Source organism: Nomascus leucogenys, chromosome 6 (assembly GCF_006542625.1).
Source record: "Nomascus leucogenys isolate Asia chromosome 6, Asia_NLE_v1, whole genome shotgun sequence".
Classification (NCBI taxonomy): Eukaryota; Metazoa; Chordata; class Mammalia; order Primates; family Hylobatidae; genus Nomascus; species Nomascus leucogenys.
Window position 1 is genome coordinate 106689848 of NC_044386.1, and position 25416 is coordinate 106715263.

The 25416-nt window shown below is 43.4% G+C and overlaps 1 protein-coding gene across 4 annotated transcripts in view; it reads right to left on the bottom strand.

Annotated features, from left to right (window-relative positions):
- The window catches only part of NTRK3 (neurotrophic receptor tyrosine kinase 3), a 382386-nt gene that overhangs the window by 21551 nt on the left and 335419 nt on the right, over window positions 1–25416 (bottom strand). Inside the window, exon 16 of one of the 4 annotated variants that reach the window (XM_030814966.1) lies at window positions 10312–10386. The exons of the other annotated variants lie outside the window; for them this stretch is intronic. Within the exon in view, the coding sequence (XP_030670826.1) occupies window positions 10312–10386 (75 nt within the window). The remainder of the gene's footprint in view (window positions 1–10311; window positions 10387–25416) is intronic. 4 annotated transcript variants of the gene reach the window in all.

Genomic DNA, 25416 nt, shown 5'->3' on the forward strand with positions numbered 1-25416 from the left:
TTACAGAGTTTGACTCTATTTGTCGACACTTCTATAGTTTTCCTTCTTTTTACCCTGATGTATATAGACTTTGAGTCGCCTGGTAGAACTCTGTGTTCTCCCCAGTTTGTGTGGGTGCATGCCTTAGGGATATGTTAGTTTGGATATGCTTTTGATTTCTGATCTACAATACATGAGTGTGCACTCACAAATACATGTCCATCTGTGGCCTCGCCCCAGTTATGGAAACTCCACAGATGCAAGCTTTATACAAGAGATTATGACTTTTCTATAGTGACATCAGACTTCTGACTTATCAAGTCAGAATTGCTTGCCTTCTTTTTGCCTCTCCTCTTCCCAGTAAAGCAGGGCAGACTATTATCTAGCTTCTTATAGACAAACTGAATATCTCAGCCCCGGGTCTAGTAGGTGCTTGAGATTCTTTGGAGGGAAAATGCAGTGAAAACTCACAAAGACATCATTATAGTATTGCTCCCTCAGAGCAGGGCTTTCTGACAGTTTACGCAAACAGCATCCATTTAGCGGAATCTCAGTGGAATGGCTGTCTCAGTCTGAGCCTCTAGCCCCAGGATTAGGAAAAACCCTTGGAGTCTTCCAAAAATACAAGGAGTTGAGAGCCAAGCTGTTTAGCAGTGTGAGCCTAGAGGATAAATAGGCCCATTGTGATTCTCCCCAGCTCTCTTACCTAGAGCTGCATCTGCCAGGAGCAAAGTTCTGAGGGAAGCCCCAGGAACACATGTCTTTTATAACTTATTTTGTTTTCCTCTTTCTTAATCCTGCCTAAATTCTAGCACTCTTTCTGAGACCTCATTGTCCTTTACTGCCCCCAAGCAATGTATTTTTTTATAGAGCAGACATTTCAACTCCAAAGATGTGAGCTGAAACATAATTTGGCCCTTATTTCCTTTCGCAAATGGCTACACTGAGGCCTCCTGGCTGCACTAGTATCTTCTAGTGGAAACAAACTTTAAGATGATGTTAAAAGAGCTCAAGTCACTCAACAAAGCTGGAGGTCTGAACCAAGCTCAGATCCATGGATCCATCAGTCAGGGCACATATTGCAGGTTGGACAGATCAGCCAGAAAGGCACAGCTGTAGCTAGAGGTAATATCTACTACTTCCAAACCACTCCAAATTAACCATTCTAGCTGGAGGGAGACCCGAGCCTTTGGGCCCCCCTTTTGTTTTATTAACTGCCAACAGAAAATGCCAGAAGTAGCTGGAGAGGGAGCCCAAAAAGGGGACCAGGAACACTTTGCATATTTTAATTTCTTCAGTAAACAATACATAGCACAGCAGAAACCTACTACTGATGGCCACATCCCCAGGCAAAGGTAGTCGGATGCACATCATGGGAGATGACATAAAGAATATACAAGTCCTTCGTAGGCTACAGCCTGCCTTATCTAGCTTCTCTGAGCTGGAGCTGAATTTCCCATCTGTCCATTGACTGGCTGCTGGAGGGGCTTTGATAAGGGCAAGGAGAAGGTGGACACAATTAGCCTTTTCACACACCTAAAGCTTTCTTGGGAGTTGAATGCACTCTTCATCCAACGGAAAATGGAATTTTTCTTTAAGTCATGAAAAAAGACCCTTTAATTCTAAAGGAAGGATGCTCAGTGCCTCAGAGGAGGGAGCTCACAGATCACTTGCAGGACCACAGACATGAAACAGTTGATAATGTCCTTTATCTTCATTTAAAAGTGGGGATTCAACTTGGAAAAAATAGGGTTAAATTCTCAAGGAAGTCTGAGGTTGGGTGGTAACAGCAGTCAAAGCACTCTGGGAACTGCAAGGTGATTCATCAAAAAAAGAAGTACCACCGCTCTTTTTAAGCACCACGGGTTTCCAGTTGGGCCTTCCCCTGAGAAATGCCAGGAAAGGGGTATCTATTAACCCAGCCACACAGCCCTGGCAAGGCCTAGAGGCATCTTTAACATCCTGGGATGGAGACAGCCAGAGGGAAGGTCTGGCACCAAGAGAAACCAGGAACCGGAGTGAAAAGAGCACTGGATTGAGACTCAGGTCATCTGGGTTCTTGTCCCAGTTCTACCAGTGTGCCATCCTGTGGTCCTGGCAGCCCATGCTTTCTTTTGGTCTCAATATTCATACTGGGAATAATAACATAGTCGGACCAGAGTTTTGCTAAGATTCCTCTCTGCTCAAAAATTGCATGAGATTGTTGAAAACATAATTTTCTCATCTGAATCAGGACATCAAGAACACCGAACAAAAGCTCAACTCAAGTCCCTTCCTAACATCTGCAGCATCAGCAGCCTGACTTTACAGAGGGTGTGTGTGTGTGTGTGTGTGTGTGTGTGTGTGTGTGTGCTGTAGGCAGTGAAGGAGAGCATGGGCCAGAATTCAGGAGCTCCAGGGCCCTGCCTTAGTTGGCATCGTACCTCCTGGCTCACCTCTGGCCTCCTGTGTTCTCATCTGCATAATTGGTAGGGTGAGGGAAAGAGTTCCACTAGTTGACCTTTAGGTATCATCCAGTTCCAAAATGGGATGATTTGGTCAAGTAGAGACTGGATAGCCTTTGGATGCCCCTCCTGGCCCTGTGAGAAGGTTAGAGCTCTGGGGTTCACTTCGTTCCACACAGCCTGCTACTCTACAACTGGGTCCCAGGGTGCCTCTCGGCAGTGAAGCGTGTAGGCCAAGGGCAGGTTCAGATGAAAGAGATGGAGGAGCTGTACCTCCATGCAGCATCTGGCATTCCAGGCCATAATCTGAGGCCTGCAGCTGTGGGCTGCTCCATCTCTCTTTATAAACAAGCCCTGCCTCTTGGCTTCTCCTTCAAGGTCAAAAGGCAGGAGAGGACTGCTCTGAGGATGAACCTACAAGAAAGTCTTAAATATGAAGCCAGTAATCATAGTTGGAGAGTTGTTATTCAAAGGCATTCCTCCTCTGTTACACACATTCCTGTTTCCAAAAAATATAGAAGGGGAATTTGAGCAAGTGGACTTCTTGTTTGTAGGCTAACGAAACTGGGATAAAGTATCTTTCTCAGGGTCACCCGGTGGGTCCCCAAAAGGTCGAGCCAGGCTGAGTGCTGGGGTAGGTAATCCCCAAGGGTAGAGCCCTCATCTTAATTTATCTGAAGCTCTGGTCTCCACCATAACAGAGGTAGAAAGAGATGCCTTCAGCATTCCAAGTTTGGGAGTCGAGTTGGGCCAAGTTTTTGTCCCAGTGAACAGGGATAAAAAACAACAACTTAGTGCATGTTTATGCTGTGCTAGGATAAATGCTAAATGAATGGAAATGCACTGCTTCACTCAATCCTCCTAAAACACATTGGCTCTGAAAACTACTATTATTGACAGCATTGTATTAAGAAAGGAAGAAAGGAAGGAGGAAAGCGGGGAGGAGGGAGAGAGGGAGAAAGGGAGAGAGGAAGGGAAAATGGACAGGAAGAAGTTAAGCATCTTATTCAAAAATGCTTGAGACAGAAAGATCCAAATCTTATACCCAAATTATTCTGATTCCAAAACCAATGTTCTTATTCACCACCAAGTTAAAGTTCTTATACATTCTAAATTGAAAAAAGACTCATTAGTAAAAAGAAGTCCCATCACGAGACTAGGGCAACATTCTCAGTGAGCAGTCCTGGATGGCACAACCAGAAAGATTCCCTCCCCTCCTCCATCATCTTCCCTGTAGCTCCCACAACCCCGTTCCTTGAAGACCTGAGCCCCGCTGCATTCCAGGCACCTTTTATCATCCTGTTCTAGGGGCTTGCTCTGCTCCGAGGCACTATATTTCTTCAGATCATCAGAAAGCAAGATGCTAAGGCAACTGAGAGTTCTAAGATTAATTACTATTTAAGGCATGTAAATTGATGGGTTAGGGTGGCAGATTTCGGATAATGTGATAGAAATCCTATAAATTTGATTTATATAAAACACTCAGAAAACACTCAGAAAAGCTGAAGGGGAATTTTCATTCAGAAATATCTAAATCAGCAGATTCAATGAAGTAAGATGGGAACCTACACCAGCCCAGAGAGTGCTCATAAAGATGACATCAGAAAATATCTATGTTCTTCCATAGACAGATTGGAAAAAAGCAGCCAGTCATGGACTTTGCTTCCTGTGTCTTTCTCTTGCAGCTTTTCTCTGCATAATGTCCAGTCCCACTCTTGTAGAAATGGCACTGATAATTTCTCACCTCATCAGCTAGGCTCCGGATGGCAAGGCCTCCCTGACGAGGACAAGCCTTCACTACTGAACACCTAGGTCCCAGATAATCTGTTCAACTGCGGCAGCATTTGTCATCATAATTTTCAAAATACATTAGCCTTGATTGCTTGGAAATCTATTTCCCGTTAACATCTCTTTCTCTAAGATCATGGTCTTGGGCAGACAAAGAGAGAGGCAGAGAATGATGATGAAATTACGGAAAGAAGTCAGAGTAGAGATGAGAAGGAAGAAGGGAGAGAGGAAGCAACAGGCTCTACGTGGTGACATTATTTAGGTCTTAGAATGAAGCCAACATTAGAAATAATTCCTAAACCTGGAAAACAAAAATTTAATTATAAAGACGGTACATTGCCTTTTTGCTTAAGGTAGAGAGTTTTCTGTCACAGCTGAAAAAATCCCGAGAAAACACTAGAAAATTTGACTCTCAAGTTAGTTTCTATTTCTAGAAATAAAATGTCTATTTCTAGAAATGAACCAAAGAAAAAAGATTCAGAGAGATCCCAGAGGCCCATGTAAAAACCGACATGCCCAGCTAGGATGAAGCTACAATAAGCCTCCTCTCACCCCGACTCCCCCTTGCTCCTTCCCCACCCTACATGCCTGCACCCACATGCCAGAGCTTCACTAGCCATAAAGCCTCACAGGACACATCTCACAATGTGGGCTCTGAGACCAGTGTCTGAACTAAAAGCTTTCCTTGGAGGGCTGCATTTGCCCCGGTGCCAGGATTCTTTAGCCAGATGCTTCTGCCTGGAGATCTACTTTCCATTAGGGCTAGGCACAAGTGGCAGGAAGAGAGGAGGCAGCACTAATCAGAGGAACTAGCTAAGGCTCAAGAGAGGTGGGCACCAGCCTAGAAATAGCAGAACCCACATCATCGCCAGACAGGAGGCGGTGTCACAATTCTTGTAGTCATATGAATTTCTCATGAGTCATTTGTCCCAAAAGAATTGCGGAAGCAAAGGGACTTGACCAGCTTTGAAGATAAGATGCAGACCAAGAAGTCCCATCACGAGACTAGGGCAACATTCTCAGTGAGCAGTCCTGGATGGCCCAACCAGAAAGATTCCCTCCCCTCCTCCATCATCTTCCCTGTAGCTCCCACATCCCCTTTCCTTGAAGACCTGAGCCCCACTGCATTCCAGGCACCTTTTATCATCCTGTTCTAGGGGCTTGCTCTGCTCTGAGGCACTATATTTCTTCAGATCATCAGAAAGCAAAATGCTAAGGCAACTGAGAGTTCTAAGATTAATTACTATTTAATGGGCAGATTTCTTATCTCTGGATAAATCTCCAGTTAAGAACTCAGAGGACTGGGACTAAGAACAGAAAACCAAACTCCCTAAACTAATGAGGACATGCGATACCATGTACATTCACAGGCCTCTTACACAGGGGACTGTATTAGTTTTCCCCAAAAGGCCAGTCTTAATGATCTTGGATCACAAGACTTGGGATAGCAATGAAAAGGGAGGAACCACATTCCACAATTTCAAAACCATTAAACTACATTGGTGTTTGACTTTGGGAAAGTCCTAGTGGGTTTTAGAATACTCTCTACTTATAGACATCTGCACTGCAACCAGACCTTCTCCACAACCTCAGTGATGGCTGGAAAACACTCGCATGCCAAGAGGGGTGAACAAAGCTTGTCTTGTGCTCTCCTTGTGTACCCTGGACATGGAAATAAACAGGTATGTGTCCTTAGGTTCCTTAGAAATACTAAGTTTGTTTGGGTGGGGAGATATCCCAGCATGCTGCTTTAAAGGACCTGTCTATGACCAAGACATGCCCAGCTAGAATGAAACTACAATAAGCATTTTTTTTTTTTTTGAGACGGAGTCTTGCTCTGTCACCAGGCCGGAGTGCAGTGGTGCAATCTCAGCTCACTGCAACCTCAGCTTCTGGGGTTCAAGTGATTCTCCTGCCTCAGCCTCCCAAGTAGCTGGGATTACAGGCACGTGCCACCACGCCAGGCTAATTTTTTTTTTTATTTTAGTAGAGACGGGGTTTCACCATGTTGGACAAGATGTTCTTGATCTCCTGACCTCATGATCCATTTGCCTTGGCCTCCCAAAGTGCTGGGATTACAGGAGTGAGCCACCGCGCCCGGCCACAATAAGCCTTTTTATATGGGCCTCTGGGATCTCTCTGAATCTTTTTTCTTAGGTTCATCTCACCCCTGAAATCCCAGCATGCTGCTGTAAAGGATGAGTCTATGACCAAGTCTCTAAGCAGATTCCCAGACCGAGGCACACTCACGACCAGGTGCCCTTGCAGACTTGTGTGTAGGGCATGGGTATTATTCTTTTAAGCTTCAGCTAAACCCTTCTGGAATTAAGACATATCTTGTATGTGTGAGTGGCAGGGTGGCCCATATGTAACCGGAAAAAAAATGACTATCCTTGTCAGTTTGAAATATAACCAGACACTTCTCATCTTTACCCTGATTCCCGGCTGGGACTCCACAGAGCACACAGATGCAGAAGACAGAAGCCAACTGTGTTGAGATGGGTTAATATTTTAGAAGAAAAGCTAATTTGCTTGTTTATTCATTTCTACCAGAGGGAGAACTCAGATAAGTGAAAGTGGAGTATCCTATGGAGAAAGATGAATGATGCTTTCCTCCTCAGCCCTCAAGTATCAAAATGACGGGGGAAACTAGAAGGGGTCCCTAAAAGCAGTAAAGAACTAAAACTTGATGAGGTAACCCTACCCAATAGTTAGAAGACCACAGCGAGGGACATCCCAGTGCTTGGAGTATATTTCTGTGATGGTAACAATGTAATGAAGAAGAAAATTCTTGCCAAATGACAAGAGTAATAGCTTCTCTCTACCCCATGACACATGTTGTGAAACTAAGAGACATTGCCTTGACATGCATTGAGACCCTGGGATAAATATTCTCTAAAACTCCAAGGAAAGTATAGCATCACAGGTAGAAATCTTCTCCTTTATCACAAAAGGAAAACTGGAGAGGGTTATGAGCATCCCAAAATAATTCTTTACTTTGTCATAGCAGGTCTCTCTTGTGCATCTAAATGGTGATTTGCTTGAAACATAACCTTATCAGGAGGTTACCATATTATGCATAAAACAACAGGTTACCTATTTGTTTTCTGGGAAATATATGAAAGTATACCACAAATAAATGCAATGTTACACAGTGATATTGAGGTTAAATATAACCATCATATCTGAGATGTGGTCCAGAGACATCCTGTTTCTTGCTAATAGCATCCCAAGACTGGATGAGGTCAGTCTGTGGATTCCATTCACAAAGGCAGACAGGAAATTTAGGATTATCTTCAAACTCAACTCTTCACTCAAACCCCTGTCGAAAAACCTTTGTTCAGTCTCAGCACTCTGCATGCATTCTCCCCACCTCTATTATCTATACACAGACACCATGCGTGGTCCCTCCTTCCAACGTGCGTGAGCCCCAGGAACCCTGGCTCACTGAAGTTAAGCCTCCACCTCAGCCAAGGAAGGAAGCCACACAGGAAGATTTACTCTCATGCCCCCAAAATTTCCCATGCCCATCCCCATTTCCAGTGACAACACTCAAAAAAAAAAAAGCAGCAAAAGTTTCTGTGCCTTCATGCACAATCAGCAAAGACATGAACAACCACCCCAACACATCTACTGCTCCTGATCCAGCCATGCAAATCAGCCCACACATAGGACAACTGGGTCACCCAGTGAGTCCTTTTCTTACTTCCACTTCCTGCCAACTGGTATCTGTGGAAAGATGCTGAGGCTAACTGATAAAGGCAGAATTTCAGACATAATTCAACCTGGATTTCAATCCTGGCTCCACTATTTTCTATTTCTGAGTTTAAACATCAGCGATCTCATCCCCAAAGTGGAACCATAATAATGTCTTCATGAGAACAGTATAAATTAAACAAATTAATGTACTCAAAGCCCCTATCAAAGTGCCTGGCTAGAGCAGGTATTCAGCAGATGGGCAAATGGGAGAAGGAAGGGCCTTAAGATGCTCTGAATGGCCAGCACAAGTCAGAGATTAAGGGACTTTCTAAGAAGATGCTGCCCAAATATGAATCCACATCCATGTTCACTTTCTGATGCCGTCTCAGTGATGTCAGAGGGAGATGAAACCTGTGCTGACCATCAAGCAGACAAGGTATCCTTCCAATGCCACAGCCACCTGGTTTTCTCTCTTTGCTTTCTGTCATTATGAAGTTTGTGAGTATTTCTTTATTGGGACTCAGAATTTTCAGATATGATTTCATCCATGCAGTAAGTTTTAGCTGAGTCATGAAAGACCTCCTTGGAGAAACTGAAATATTTCGTATTCTTTAAGCAATGCAATTGCTTTGACGTCCCTATCTAAACTACACACACAGACAACACTAACTACCACCACCACCAACACCACCACTATTACTACCACCAAGTATTTCTTTTTCTCCTCTCTGCTTTCCTTCTCTCTTAAGAACCTATCACTCTTGAATTTACTATATACTTTACTTTATCTTTATTTTTTTATCTCCCTCAGTAAGGGCAGCGATTTTTGTCTGTTTTACTCATAGTTGTATCACTGGCACAAACAATAACTGAGGATACGTGGATAAAATGACCGTATGCCCCAATTTACCAAGAAAGGTCTAAATTTATGCCTGTAGCTCCTATTTAATTATTAATAACTTCCCTTTTCATTCTCAGAAGGGTCCAACTTTAGACAATCAAACACACACAGTTGATTAATATTAAATATTTGTTAAAATTAATTAATAAATTTGACCAATTTGATATTTTAATGCAACCTGTCAGTTCCTAAAACCAAGAGTTTGAACCTGATGTGACTGAAATACATACAGTATTTTAAAAGCATGAAATGAGATTAATTAATCTTCTATAATGGTTCTGCTTGCAAAATTCTCATAAGGCTGCCAAGCATGTTTGTTCTGACATACCCTAGCTATACACAGTTGTTAGTACTGAAAATCTTAAACTTTCATGCTGTTATTAGGAGCAGTGTCAAGAAGAGAAACCTATAAAACTGATCCTGAGAGAACCTGGGAGGCTATGCTTAATTTACCTCCCTAACCAAATTATGAGAGAAATGACTGAAACTGTAAAAGCCTTCCTTCCCATGCACCTGCCCATAAGACTGCAGTATCCAGATAATACTGTATATTAGAAACCAGAAGCTTCTCACTTCAAAACTGACTTAACTACCGCACGTCAGTGTTTGGAAGCAGCCTCTGGCCTGTGGAAAGCCTCTCAAGATGGCAAGCAGGACTTGTGTCTTCTTAGTCTGGGCTGGATCTTTAAGGCTGAGTAGGTGAATTCTGTGGTACTGTTTTCCCAAGTGGACCGTTTCCCAAATAGAAGAAAAAAGCCCCCAAGCAAAAAGTGGAAGGAAGCCATCCAATGCAGTCTGACGAGCAAGGCAAGACAGATGGAACTTCAACTGACTCTGCAGTATGTCCATCTCCCTGCCAGAAATTACCATAGAAATTAAAATGGGGAGGGCAAAAGCCTCCCTGCAAGCACTGGGGGATCTGACTCAGTCATGGAGGATCTCTAATGACCATCCCGAGCATCAAGTCTGTTAGACCACGTTTTATCTGAGGTCAACGGGGAGACCTCCAGTTCTTAGACCCGCTAGTCTGTGCAATTAGGGCATTCTTATTTCCTTACAGGGAGTCTCCTATGGAGTATAGGCACCCAAAGTGTGCTCAAAACTCAAGGTCACACCTCCTGAAATGCAAGAAAGCAGCCAAACCATCATCCATGCAGAGCCTCGAGCCTCCAGCCTCCACCACACGCACAGGTCTGGACAGAAGCCCTGGCAGCCACGTGAACTCCAGCGGCTCTCCCGGCTGTGCACCTAATTTTAGCAGATTATGGCCCGCCACCCCCCACCATGCTGTCTCCCCATGAGACATCCCAAGCACATCAATGGCTTTGGCAGGAAACTTCCATGGAAGTTAAATGATGCCCCACAGTGGGAGGCAAGGAAAGAGAGGTTGGAAGCAGGCCCCGGCCCATGGAAGTGCCTCTCCAAAGCCTGCAAGCTGTCAGTCTGTGTGTGGACTGCCCTGCCCAGCCCCCTGGCCCCAGAAATCAAATCCAGACTCACTGTGGAAGCTGCCGTTGCTGCTAGCCTCTGCCGCTGCCACACCACGCTGAACGGGCCCTTCTGGCATGGCCCTTCCTGACAGTGAATGAGGGGAGAGAGTGGGGAGGGGGAGAGAGAAGAAAAGGGATGAAGGGAGAGGAAGGAAGCATGGGAGGATGAAAGAAGGGAGGATGAGGAAAGCAGGGGGATCTTTAACTGAATGGCATGTCTCTCCTGGGCACAGCCTGAAACATTTGTCCTGCGTCATTAGGGAGGACAGAGGAAGACCGCAGCAACCCACCTTCAAGACCCTCACTCTGGAGTCCGCCCAGAAACGCAATGCACTCGGGGCTCAGCCAGCACATCATAACACCACTCCCAGCACATGACACCCAGCTGTCTTCCTCTGTGGGACACCAAGACGCAATGGGCTTCCCTCCACAGGCTTGGTTCTACTCCCAGCAGGAGCCTCCCAGCCAACCTACTGCTTGGAGAGGAAGTGGGTTCTATCTAGAATCTTCAACCCCTTAGGTCAAAGAAACAGCACTTTCTCCAAAGCTTCTGAGAGAATTATTGCTCTTAGTGTGCCCCGCAGAAAATCCCTGAATTCGCCACTGCTTTTAGGGCTACCCAGATTCCCTCTCCTTTCCTTCCTGATTTAGAAAGGTTAGCTCACTGAATGTCAGCAGTGTGGAGCCTCAGCCCTCCTCCTCCTTGCTGTCCACAGAGTTAGCATTTGTGTTCTCCATCACCACTCAGGAACAAAGCTACTAAGCAAGGCCTTTCCCTTGAAAGGCCTCTTGAGAAGTGAGGGCGGGCGGGGGCAGGGGGGCGGTGTGAGGAGGGACTCACAGTAACTTAGCAATGGCATTTCTCAAGTGCTTCCAAGTCAAGGGCTGTGTGCAGGAGACAAGAGACACAGTCCCTGCTCTCAATCGAGTCAGAGGCAGAGAAGCAGCACTGGAATGACCGGGAGGAGAGGCAGATTCATGAAGCAACATGTCCCTGTGCACAAACTCATAAGGTGGGGCTGAAAAGACCATCCAGTGAAGACAATGAAATGGGGATTGCTGGGTGCTGATGGCAGGGAGGGATGAACAGAGAGAAAGAATGAAAAGGGAGATGAAAGAAAGGACAGATGGGCAGTTGGGAAGAGGAGGTGTGATGGACTGAACTGTGTGCCCCCCAACACATGCTCATGATGGGGAAGTCCTAACCCCAAGTTCTTCAGAATATGACTGTATTTGGAGAGAGATCCTTAAAAGAGGTAACTAAGGTTCAATGGGGTCTGTAGGGTGGACCCTAATCCAATAGGACTGGGGTTCTTATAAGAAAAGACTAGGACACAAACCACACAGACGGGTGACCACGTGGGGACACAGTGAGCAGGCAGCCATGTGTAAGACACAGAGTGAGGCCTCCAAACGAATGAACCCTGATGGCACCCTGGTCTTGAACTTCCAGCCTCCAGAACAGTGAGAAAATCAGATTCTGTTGTTGAAGCCCCCAGTCTGTGGAGCGCTGCTACGGCAGCCCGAACAAATGAACACAGAGGGCCTCATGCAAAGGTGGAAATGAGCAACTGGCACTGGGCCACCGGAGACAGACTGGCTGGGATGGAGCCAAGGGGGCTTCTTGTGGAAAGTCAGGAAGGAGACTGGCAGGGGCTTGAGGACCTAGTAGGCCAGGGCAAGAAATTTATATTTTGGTGAAATGAAGATTTACTCACTCAAGGCTCCAAAAAAACAGGAGGGATGAAGAAGTTTGAGGAGCCCCCGGGGAAGAGCTCCAAGCCTGAAGGTGTGTGCGCGGATTCAGGTTTTGGACTGACCAGGCATGGACCAGGGCAGCTCCTGCCAACATGCAAAGAAAAAGTGGCACTGAGGTGCTATAAGGAAAGACATAGCAGGCTGGTGATAAAGAGACAGGTTCAGAAATGACTCCCCTTTGGGACGCTCCCAAGAGAGTTTTCACGGATGCTAACGGTTGCTGAGGTGCTAGCACTCAGAGAAGCAGGAGGAGGCCATGGTGAGTTTTATTTAAAATATGCCGTGTTTCAATCTCCAGTGAATTCCCCAGGGGAGGCTTACAGATTAAGCAATCAAAGAGAGAAGAAGTGGAGGCTGCAAATGTAAATTTCAAACAGATTCTGTGTAAAAGTAAAAAGGGGTTATAACCACGTGAGTGCATGAGGTTTGCAAAGCAGATGTCTAAAATAGAAGCACCCAAACTTAAAATGAGAGGAAGGAGAGAAACCAATGGAACAGGGAAAGAATGACCAGGAATGGGTATAACTTGTGGAACAAAGCATTACTGAGGCGTTCAGCAAGAATACTATGCAGCATTGGCAGTTGCAGGGGGTGCGGGGGAAAGGGGAAATTATTAATAACGTCATTCAACAATAGTTCAGGAAGGGTTAGACTTGAAGTAAGAAATTTAAATTTGGTCATGAGAGATAATTAGTAACCCCAAAACTGCAGATTCAATTCAGTGGGTAAGATCAGAAGCCCAAAAAATTAAGACAGAAGATGCAAAGTACTTATTTCAGTATTCAGGCAAAGTTAGAAGGGACAGAAAGGTCAAATGAAGATTTTTCTTTAATGTAGGGTGAATTGTGGATTTTAGAGTTGAAAGGAGGGAGAAATGCCTCAAGAAAGCCTTCAGAGCAAGATAAAAACAGTCACAGGGAGAGACAAGAGACAGGGCAGGTGACAGGTATTGAGGTATGAGCGAAGTTGGAAAGGATTCAGGCTGTGAATGTGTAGATATGCAGAGGGTGAATTTGGCCTAATATTTCACAGCATCATGAAAATATATACTTGACACAGTTACTTCATGTGCATAATTATGAGTCCTTAAATTGCTCTACCACTTTGCACTTATCTAAGCAATCTTTGTTGTAGAGTTGGCTTTTAGGATCTCAGAATTAGAGAAAAGCAAAACTTTGAGATCATCTACTGAAACCTCATGTCCAGCAGAGGCACCTGTATAATGTGGTTCTATGGATTTTCTAGAAACCCACTGGGGATGGAGAACCCACTATTTTGTAGGATGGTCTGTTCCATTTTCACACAATAAGGGTAACTTCCTGCAGCACTGTGCTTCACCACCCTCAGGTGTCAACTATCTCTAGCGTTTTCCAATCTTGCCACCCCTGTGGGTGAGGAACACGTTGCAGAGCCCACTCATTGCACCAAAATAATGGAGGACAACCCCTCCATACGTCTCTGTACTGAAACCTGGCTTTGTGATCTCTGATTGTTCCAAATTAGGGTCCTTGAGCATCATCCCAGATCAGTCATTCACTGAGAAGAACACCTGTCTCCCGGTTTATGTCATTTAATGAACATTTATGAAATGTCTACTATATATCATGTATAGTCCTACGTACAAGGGTTATATAATCGGTGAAATAAGGCATGAATACTGCCCTTAAAGAACTTCTAAGCTACTGTGAATGATTATGTGTCAATTAAAGTTCTTGAGAATACATTTTCACAATAAACATTAAAACAATTACTTCTTGCAACACATTTCAAGGCAATAGGATAATACTCCTCAACTCTGAGCACCACCTCCCTTGCTTCTAATATTCCTTCCTCGCCCTTCAGTTTCACTGAATCTGTGTTACATTTTACAGACTACAATCGCCTCAAATCACGTTGCTGCTGCTTGCTTTAAGATTATACTGGAGAGCCCAAAAATCTCTAAATTAAATTATCTTTGCTTGCTGCGTTGACTAGGCTTGGGTCATGCTGTTTTCTTCCTTTGCCTTGAATGGCCTTGCCACAAAGCCTTATTGGAAAAATAAATCGTGGAACTCAATTATTACAAGCTCACACTTCTACTTAACCTCGTGAAGACTGTGCTGTACTGGTGTGCTCTTTAAACATTCTATTCACAAGTAAACTCTCATCCCTTGAAAAACCTAACTTAACCAGAACACCAAACCCAATTCCACCCCTCATTTATTGTACAGTCTGGGGAATGATCACTAATCTCTCTGAGCTTTAATTTACTTGTCTGTAAATAGGGAGAATCATGCCAGCCCATTGACCTCATAGCACTATGATGGTGATTAGAGAGGAGCACTGAATTCACAGGAAGGGAGACCAATGTTCTTGTCTTCACTCTACCACTAACTAGGTGTGTGATCTTGAGGAACATCTGCTCGCTCTCTCTCTCTCTCTCTCTGGCTGGCATTCAATGTATTCACCTATCAAATAAGTGGGTTTGAAAGATGACCTCCAACTTCGTTTCTGGTCAGGATTTCAAAAGACTGCCAGTGTAGATGCTTACCCAAATTTCATCCAGACATTTATCAAGGTCTTTCATAGAATACTTACAAAACAGTTGGGTGGAATAATAAAAATGCATAGACCATATCCAAAGAATGTTGATAATTGAATCAACGTCTGCTTGGGAGCAGAACTCTAGCAGCAAACCCTGATCTTGGGCTGTTCAACTTTTCAAAAAGTAAAAATATATATATATATATATGCTTCAAGATCCTGCTGCTACATTGATAAAAGTTGGCTCAGAGATGATGGCATAGAGCTGGCAGGGAAAGCTGTATCTAGACTACCAAACACCTTGGCAGTGTGTAATAGGGAATGAAATCTACCCAGAAACAAGGCACTTTTGCTGTATACAAGTTGTAAGAAAAGAAGAAAAAATCCAACTGTTTAGTTGAAATGTGAGGGAAAGGCCAGTAGAAGATAATTCAGAATTTGGGGATGCTAGTCTCATTTATGTGATGGGTAAAGTAGTCCAGTAATGCAGATCCACCTGGCAGACCCCTTTCTCTGAATATGATCCTCCAACACAGGTGCACTCAATAAACTCAATATCTATGTCATATTAGAATCCCTCCACTTGTGTGAATCCAAGGTTAGAGCATGCCTAACAGAGTCCAGCAGAATCCCTGAATTGAAAGCACTGCTCAAGATGACATGTGTCAGAACAGGACACAAGTGCCACCAATCCTCTTTTCTACTTTCATGGCAGATGTCACTAGCTGATCACCACTTTTTCACTGATCCTAGATGCAACCACCAAATTCTTCTCATCACTCCACTCTGGGCAATCACCAATCAGAACAGGCACTTGAAATCTATTAATATGTACCCTCCCTGGGGCATATAATACTAGGTATCAAGGCAATAAGATTTGCAAGCAACAAAAGGACTCCTTTTTAGGTGTGAAAGCAATTCAGTGACATGGAAAGCATTAGGGGCTATAACAAAGTGGCTCCCAAACATTTGAAAATGAAGAAAATACAATTGGCCTCTTTACGATCAGCAGAAAATGAATGAAAACATGGATGTATATCCAAGGTTGTCTGAAAAATCTTGAGTGGCTCTTAGGCTATCAAGGCTGCATTGTGTCCTGATTGATGCAGATGAAGAAATAATGTATCTCTCAGACGGGGCACTGGCTGGTCCTGGAGGCCTGGGAAAGAATGAGCCTTAGAACTGGATGGTGGAGATGTTCATCCCTTCCTGGCTCTGGACAAGGGAGAGAGGAGGATTTAGGCAAAACACATGGAGTATTTCTGAACCTGCTGAGAAGCCAGAAACCCTGTTGTTAGGCTTTCTTAGCTGGATGTCATTGATTATTTGACTCTTCTAACATCCTTGCTCTGATTTCTTCCTCTTTAAGCAACTTTCACATTATGATCCGGCTTCCCACATGGACTAGCTTACTGAGAACAAATGCTTTGATCCTGTGGCCTTTGAATAATGTGATTCTCTGTGTGCATTAATAAATTTCCTTTTGGTGCTAACTCCATTCTTATCGGTATTTTAATTATTGTGAGACCTTCTCCAGTCCTCTGCACTGATAAGCAGATGTCAGATGTCAGGGCCATTGGCAGGGAATCAGATTCAGCTGGCTTTTCCTTGGTGATACCAATGCATCTTTCAGATACACATACTCAAGAGTCCCCACATACTGACCATTGGTGCCCAGTGAGTGGGAACCAATGAGGATTCATGTAAGAAGATCTAGGCAAGTGGGGACATTATTCTTTTCCCATTACAAACATCTAATATAGTATTATGTACTTTTAATTAAGTAACTTTTATTAAGCACTTTTAATGTAGAAATCACTGTGCTAAAAGTGGGTGAGCTCCTTTGCCTTCAAGAGAACTTATGCTTTATCGAGGTATGGAACAGACATGTACCCAAGTGTCTCAGGATGTGAAAAAATAAATACAAAGATCAGGAAGTTGGGGATTGACCCACTGGGTAAGGAAATGACCAACTACAAGAACAAACTGGGCCACAAGTCAAAGTTCCAAGCTGGCTGAAGAGGCTGGAAAGCATGACTCAATGGAGGAAGGCAACCAAGGTTGTCGTGATGATTGGCAGAGTTGGAGAGCTGGAGTACAGACCACCCCCTACCAGTCAACTTTGGGACACTGATGGATTCAATGTATTTTTCCAGGGTGTACATGGTTATTTACTAAGCACAGACTATAATGGTGATAATAGTGGTGGCTATGGTGTTGGTGATGGTGTTGGTGGTGTTGGTAATGATGTCGGTGATAGTGGCATTGGTGATGGTGATGATGGTGATGGTGGTGGTGGTGATGGTGTTGGTGATGATGCTGGTGATGGGGGTGGTGGTGACAAAACCACCAGCACTCAAACCAACAGTTTACAAAGAACTTGCATATCCATTATGCATATGCATATACACTTGCATATTTCATGCTTTGCATAATAATGAGCAGTAACCATCATATAGCCAATGAAAGAAGAAAGGCGGTAGAGCTGGACTTAAGCCAGTCTTTTCTCCATCCTCAAGGCTCCAGGACAGGTACATCACCCTAAGCTCTCCCTCTGGGATGATAAGGGACAGCACACACTAAGGACATCTGGAGAAGCAGGCTTTAATTCTGAAGATCTTTGTCTACTGCAGAATTCATGGTCCACAGTTAGAAAAATTAGCTCCTGGTTGTAGCTACTAACTCCACAATAGAAAAGCTCTTCCTGCAGATGCCTAAAAGTGTTTTCTCTTTCCTCCTGGGCTTCCAACAGATCAACTCAAATGTCTAAACCAGTCCTGGAGGAGTGGGTGGCTTTTTTTTATTTTAAATTTCCCTAAATTCTCTTGAGTAGGTTCTTCTCCTCTCTAATTTTAGTATCCAGCAACAAAGATCCATCATAGGGAAAACCTTGGCTTGTAACTTAAAATGGTTTAAAATTTCTGATATATAATTTCTACCTTATTCTTTTACATAGAACAATAGCCATCTATTGGGTGCCTAATGGGTATTGGCAATTTGAATACTTATTTAATGTGCGCAAAAGAAGAAATTTTTTTTTTTTTTTTCAGATGAGGAATCTAAGTCTTAGTGTATTTAAGCAAATTTCCTAAGGTCAAATAGCTCTCAGCAGAAGCTCAGTGATTCAACTGAATATCTGCCTGACTGCAATGTCGGCGGGTGCTCGGCCCACCTGCTCTTGGGCTATCAACTTTTCCTACCTCCAACTTTGCTCTTTGGGATTAGCAAAGCCTAGAAGAAAACAACCAAGAGTAAAAACTGTGTTTGAAGTTCTGAATCTCAGATGCTTTGTATTGACTCAGTCCTCTGATTCCACCTGCTCCTCCTCCTTCTGTTTAGACACAGACAGAGCACAGAATCTTGGGCTATGAGGATTATGAGAGAAATACAATTCCCTACCGGAGGAAGTTAAGGGAACACAACATTCTCTTTACATGCAAATATCTTAATTACAGCTAGTAAAGAAGATATCTGTATGGAAATTTATGTATCTTTATATGTTATATATTCAGTTTGTCTCAGGAAAAAAAAAAAAAAAGGCCTTTTGCACTTGAGGAAGGAAAAGAAGATCCTGTTATGACACATCCATAAGGGCCCTCCACAGGAGTAGAGAGATGTGAATGACTCAACACCAGATTCAATGGTCTCCTTCAGCCTTTTCCTCTCCTTTCCTGAGGATAGAATCCAATATAAGCACGCTTTAAGGTCTCAGAATTTTCTTATGGGGCATCTTCCCTGTCTTTTTTCCCCAGTATCGGTCCTCATGCATGTACCACCTTCATTGAGAGAGGAAAACAACTGGATTTCTAAACTGCAGAGATAAGAGACTAAGTTTAGGAGATAACTGGAAACCACCCTCAGAAATAGGTTATTATTTTTTGGCAGGACTAGGGGGCTAAAGATTTTTATTCCACTGGTCTCCCACCAGTCAAGATACAACCAATGCATAAAATATAACCAATTACCTATGAAAAACACAAGGGTGTTTTTTTTTTTTTTTTTTTTTTTTTTAGACAGAGTCTCGCTCTGTCACTCAAGGTGGAGTGCAGTGGTGTGATCTTGGCTCATTGCAACCTCTGCCTCCCGGGTTCAAGTGATTCTCCGGCCTCAGCCTCCCAAGCATGTGGGACTACAGGTGTGCACCACCATGCCCAGCTAATTTTTCATATTTTCAGTAGAGACAAGGTTTCGCCATGTTGGCCAAGTTGGTTTCGAACTCCTAACCTCGTGATCCCCCCGCCTGGGCCACCCAAAGTGCTGGGATTACAGATATGAACCACCGCACCTGGCCACAAGGCCATTTTGGTCACATTGAGGTTCTTCTTAGTTTTTCTGAGTCTTATAATGTCTGTTTTATAATATAAACCACATTTATCTCCACTAAGGACATAGGATGAAACAGACTTACCTTGTAGCAGGTAGGACTCTCGCTACACATAACTGAGAACTTCCCACTTCTAAAGAATGTTAACAATTAGAAAGAAAAACACAAACCTCTCACTGAAAATAGCTTCCCTGTCCCACAGCTGGAAGGAATAAGGAAGGAAACCTGTGGAATCCCAGAAGATGCACTGGAATAGAGCCAGCAAACCATCTCTCTGGGATTATTTTGATGCTATTCTGCCTGGTGCCTCAAGGGTGAAATAGATGACATTTAAGGCTCCTTCCAGCTATATATTTCTTTAAAATTGAATGATTTGGCATTTGCTCAGTTGTTTCTAACACTTTAAGGATGCAGAATGGACTTGGTGGCCTAAAAGATGCAATTTAAAAAATCCATCCTGGTTTATTTAGGCATTTGTCCCCTCCAAATCTCATGTGGAAATCTGATCGCCAGTGTTGGAGGTGGGGCCTGGTCGGAGGCCTTTGAATCATGGAGGTGGATCCCTGAGGGAATGGCCTGGTGCCATTCTCCAGGTACTAAGCGAGTTATTAATCTTAGTTCCCATGAGATCTGGTCATTAAAGAATCTGGCACCACTCCTTCCTCTCTCTCTTGCTCCCTCCCTCACCATGTGACACTCCTGCTCCTCCTTTGCCATGATTGGAAGCTTCCTGAGGTCCTTACCAGAAGCAGATGCTGGCACCATGCTTCTTGCACAGTCTTCAGAGATATGAGCCAATTAAATCTCTTTTCTTTATAAATTACATAGCCTCAGGTGTTTTTTATAGCACCTCAGAATGGATGAAGACACATCCTGACCCTCCATTTCACTGTTTTTTTGTGTTTTTGTTTGTTTGTTGTTTGTTTGTTTGTATTTTTGTTTGTTTGTTTGTTTTCATAGTTTCGCCTTACAAACTGCAAGTGGCTTTGAGCCTGTGGGAACAGCAAGTCTCCAGTTCGTAGTCCTGAGCCCACGGATTCTAATGGCTTCTCTTCCATACTCTATGGCTACCACTGTGGCACAGGATCTCACTGCCTCTTTCCTGGGCCAGTGTGATGGCCTGCGTTTACGGTCTTGGTTTCCAACCCACATGCCACTGCCTTATGAATTGTCCTTACACATGACCTGATTCACACTTCAACAGATGACAAATCCTCTGTGACTGTCTTTTGACTACCTAAGTCAAAATAGTTGGCCTTTCAAAAGCTGCCATGGTGGTCTTTCCTTTACCAACATTTCTTTCCATGCATCTTCCATAGATCCTTAGTTTTGGCCAGTTGAATCACACACCATTCTAGATCATTCTCCTGGTTTCCTTACCTCCAAGCTCCCTCCATGCCTTTGCTCATGCTAACCTCTCTGATGGAGATATCTTCCTAAAATTTAATCCAGACTGCCAACCAACCCCTCAAGACCCATGCCATTCCTCTACTTAGACAAGCTTTAGACATTTTTAACTGCCTTTTATACAATTTGCCTCTCTTTGGCTTATGGTAGAGCAACACATTTTTATCTGTTCCTATATTCCCTATGAGATTTTTATTTCCTTGTGTTCTATTCATCTTAGCACATGGATATGGAATTGAATTGAATCCCATCCCTCACACATGGATCTTGCTAATGGCTAGGGAATGTGGTATGAGGGTAGGAAATAAACCAACATGGACAGGGTTAGCAAATGTGCAAATGTGTTTGGAAACTAAGCATCTAATTTAACCTCATAAGAGAGAAGTGTTAACTAAAGTTGAGGTTAAGAACATTGATCTAAACACAATGTCATCAAAGAAACGGAGTGACTGAACTGGGACTCAGTCCTTTCAGTCCCAGTCCAGGAAAAGAAGCAGTGAAGCCATGGATGTATCTAAAAAGGAAACTTGAGTACATCCCACAAACTCTCAACCTAGTTTCCATGCAATGGCAGACAATAATGCTATTGGTGTGGCCAGTACTTGTGAAAAGATGAAAAGCCTCACAACAGTGTAGAAGAAAGATGAGAAATGTCCACTTTACAAATGACAAACTCAGGTCCTGGGCAAGAAAGGGATCTGTTCCATGTCAGGAGTCATGGCAGAGACTGAATCTAGGTTTCTTGGCTTCTACTCCTGCATTCTAGTTCCCACATTTGTCACTGGCTGCCAAGAGCCCATAAACAAAAATGGGAGGGCACTTCCCAGGACTAATATCCTTAGGCCATTGCAGGGAGAATTCACAAAATAACTTCATTACTTCATTGTTAGAGCCCGGTTCTTTGCACCTCAGCCTCCTGGTCATCATGCCCTCTCCAGGTCATCTTCTCTCCAGATTGCCAGAGTGTCCCAGGGTGGAAAATACCAGATTCTTTTCTGTATTCAGTTCTATACTTTTCAGAATGCCTGAGTTGCAGGTAGATGTCCCCAGCATTATCACCATATTGAAATAAAGTATAAAATGGTCTAGAGAGGGTGGAGGTATGGGAGTGCAAAGATGATAGGAATAATTAGATAATCCTCATCCTTGGAAAAATACAAAGAAATTCTGTTCAGGTAATTCTTCTACCCACCAGGGTGAATTTTGGCCAATTATCCTCAATATCTCAAACAGGAAGAAGAGGGTGGAGCAGAAATTAAACTTTAGTCACTAAACTAGATCCAGGTAATGTGGAAGAGTCTGCTTCAAAACTGGAGGGTTTTTTTTGTTTTGTTTTTGTTTTTATCAGGAAGGAAAAAAGGGGCTGAGATGTGGAAGAGCTATGGTCTAGAGTCAAAGCAACAGTACAGACTGGTTAAGACAAGTTTGACGTTATTATTATACCTTTGGCCATGTCTCCCTCCTGTCCTAAAAAAATAAAGTCTCCTTCTCACTTATTATTACACACAGAACTTAGTTCCATCGAAAGCAAAACCTCAAAGAGATCATATGGCTGGAATCCAAAGTCCAGATTTTAGAGATGAAAGTGAAATCTCTGATTTGGAACCTGTACACAGAACTGGCACTGAGACCAAGATGTCCTAAATATCAGCCCTGTCCCTCCACAGACTTTTGTATTCCAAAGTGACTGATATTTTATACATAACTAGTGTGCAGATCCACTGGCTTTAATCAAGGAAATAAGGTTGTATACTTATAATTAGCATAAATGTATCCCACACACCTCTTTCTGTGTTCATTCCGTCAGCAGCTTTGTACAACTTAATAGGTCTTAGCATTTAAGTTGTTTTTCAAAATTCACTTGAGATGTGCATATCATGACACCCAGTCCTACAGCAGATGCTCAGGCAACTAAAGCTCTGAGCCCCACTTGGAAGTCTTTCCAGTCTGTGGCCACGTCTCCTGATTAGCACAACACACCCTCTCCCAAAGCTGAAGAAGAGAACAAACGCATGGTTTAGGGCTGGGAATTTAAGAAGATCCCATACCTTCCTCTAGACCCCTAAACTCCAGCAGAGAACGGTAACTCCAGCCCTGTCCACTTGCTATATGAAGATGGCTGCCCCAGACTGCACAGTTCTAAAGGATTCTTGTAAGAATCTGGAGTTATAACTTGCTCACGAAATAGGGTTTCTCAGCACCTCTGGGACTGGTATTGCAGGAGGGTGTCTTATAGCCCACCTATCTCTGTTGCAGAAAACTGAACTGTGGAATCCTGGAGGCTCCTAAGGGTGCATCGAGGGCATAGGGTATCAAAGGAGAGACTGTGGGCAATGGAGGATCCATCCCCTTACCCCTGCTTTGACTACGGTAGTTCCACTGCCCTTAAGTAAGATTGGTTTGGTATCCAGAGTGAATCCTGGAGACAGTAAAATGTGCATTAGTGGAAAAGCTGGTAAAATCCAAACAAAGTCTGTAGTTCAGTTAATAATTTGTGTCACTGTTAATTTCGTATTTTTTGCCAAGGTACCCTGGTTCCACACAATGTCAATAGGAGGAAAAACTCAGTGAAGGATATATGGGAATTCTCTACACTATTTTTGCAACTTTTCTGTACATCTAAAATTACTCTGAAATAAAATTTTGTTATAAAAATTTGGGAAAACCACTTCCTCAAGAATGGAATACAATGCTCCTCCATTTTTCTCCTCTATATAAATAGGACCATGGTTAAAGATTATTACGATATTTCAAAAACAGCAAAGGAAGAATCAAACACAGTAAACAGTCTGGTCACTGGACAGCAAGTACAAGACCCTCATCTCCTGACAGCCAGCATCACTTCTTCATTGGTGCCTGGGTCTACTTAGGAGTACCTAATGGCTAAAACCAAAGGGACAAATCTGGATAAGGCCTCTCCAAACAGGGTCAGCATCCCTCAAGAACTAGTACGCCTAGCTCCTAATCCTTTATCACCAGTTAAGCTAGGGGTCAAGCCTCCCTACTCCTGGCCTCAGAGGAAGGAACTATATGATTCTGAGTGTAGCTGGCAACTGCTTGCCTATGTGGACATGAATAGACTTGTGATGGACCCCTTCCTCTTTGCACTGTTTCAGGCTTCCAACTGCAGGGACACCTTATTGGAGTAACAAGTCTAATGCAGAAAGCTCTCCAGTCTTAATCTCACCCCTTGGGAGAAAAAGCTTGTCTGATTTTGGGGACTGTGCATGGGGCCACAACCCCTTCCCCTTTCTGATGAGTATCTTCTCCCTACAAAGAGGAGAAATGAGCAGCAAAACTTCTGCCTCTGCAGAGCAAAGTCTGCAATATTCCCAGGCTGCTATGACTGAGCTGGAATGCCTAATCTTGCTATAAAGATTAGAGGACTTGGTATTTAAAAAAAAAACTATTGTTGCTGCACACTGAAATCTCCATCAGCAAGAATTGTATCGTTATTCAAGTGTACTTTATAATCTTCATCTGACTGGCTTCTCTGCCTCAGTGGGCACAGACACATCATCTGGGCAGGGAAGAGAGGTGCCACTTACTAAATGAGATTCTCAAAATTCCAACGAAGAGCTGAAAGCATGGTGGAACCCTGTGATCCTAAAAGTCAGTTGCCTCAAATTACCATCATTAGCTTTTGTTTTTACCTTTAAAATTACCTAAAACCAAGTTATCTCATAGACCACTGGCTCTCTTCAGTACACTGCCAACCACTTGACTTTCATCTAAGAGCTTCTCCCGACTTGAAGGCAAGAACTAACTGGTCAAAAAGACTTAGGGGAGCCTCAGGCTCTCAGCTCTGGTGACTGAGTAATCAGTCAATGTTCTTGTTGATCATAAAACTGGAAGGCACCTTCGAGAGCATCTGATAAAGCCTCAGCTTTGCTGCACCTCAGGTCCTCCCATTAAATTAATGAGGGGGCTGCCTTCCAGAGCTCTCATATTGGTACAGTCCCTGGATCTCTGTCTTGCTCCCTCAGGACTGACATGCTGGGAAATTCATTCCAGTAAAGTCAATGGGCCATAAATATCTTTAGGATCCTCTTAAAAGCCCTGAACCTTCAAAAAACAAAAAAGGAAATATAACACCCCACTCAATATTACTCATATAATTTCAGGAAGTCTTAGAGTTTCTGAAGCCCATCCTTTGACCTGCTGGTGGAAAACAACCCAGGCTTTTAGTCAAGGATTTAACCCTTCTTTAGACAATACTGGATGTCTTCAGTTAGAATTTGGACATGCTCTGGATTCCTCCTTTACTACCATGGATTTGGAATAGAAGTTGCTCTAGTTTGTATTTCTTCCCTGTTTTTCTTCTAGATGTGTTTTCTTATCTATTAACTTATATTCCCTTTGATTTAGAACATTGTTTCCCCCACCCAATTCATAGGATGTAGTTTCTTGAATTTACTCTTCTGCTTTCCTGGAGGATGAATCAAAGCACCAAGATGGCAGGTGGGACCAAGCTCTTCCATTGCTTAGAAAAGCATGGGACACCAAGAGTTGGCAAGGAGAACAGAAAAACAGGGCCTTGCAAAATAACTCTCTCCACATTCAGAGTAGCAATACAAAGTAAAAACGGCTTGGCCTATCTTTCCTGATAAATAATTGGATATGGGATGATTTGCTGCTGGGATGGAATGTTGAAAAACAATGTAGTTTTTCTTCATCCTTAACTCTGGCAGAGATTGCCAGCTATGCAGTACAATTCAGGTTTTTTCTCTTCTATGTGGGACACAGCTATGTTCCATTTCTCAGCCACCTTTTTAAATAGGAAGGTCATATAACTGGGTTCTTGCCATGAGAGAAAGTGATTAGTCCCCACTTTCAAGCCAGGTCTATTAACAACATCCCACACACACTCCTTCATGCCAGTTTCTCCGTTTAGCTGGTTGGGACATAGATAAATGCCTAGCATGACCAAGGACCCCACACAAGGAAAAGGGTAGAGCTCCATGAGCCTGAATGATGGTGTAGCAGAGGACTACTCCTCCAGTGAATTCACCTACTCACACTGTTATGTGACCTAGAAATGAGCTTCTATTTGTGTTGGAACCATTAGATATCTGAGTATCTATTTGATACAGCAGTTGGCCT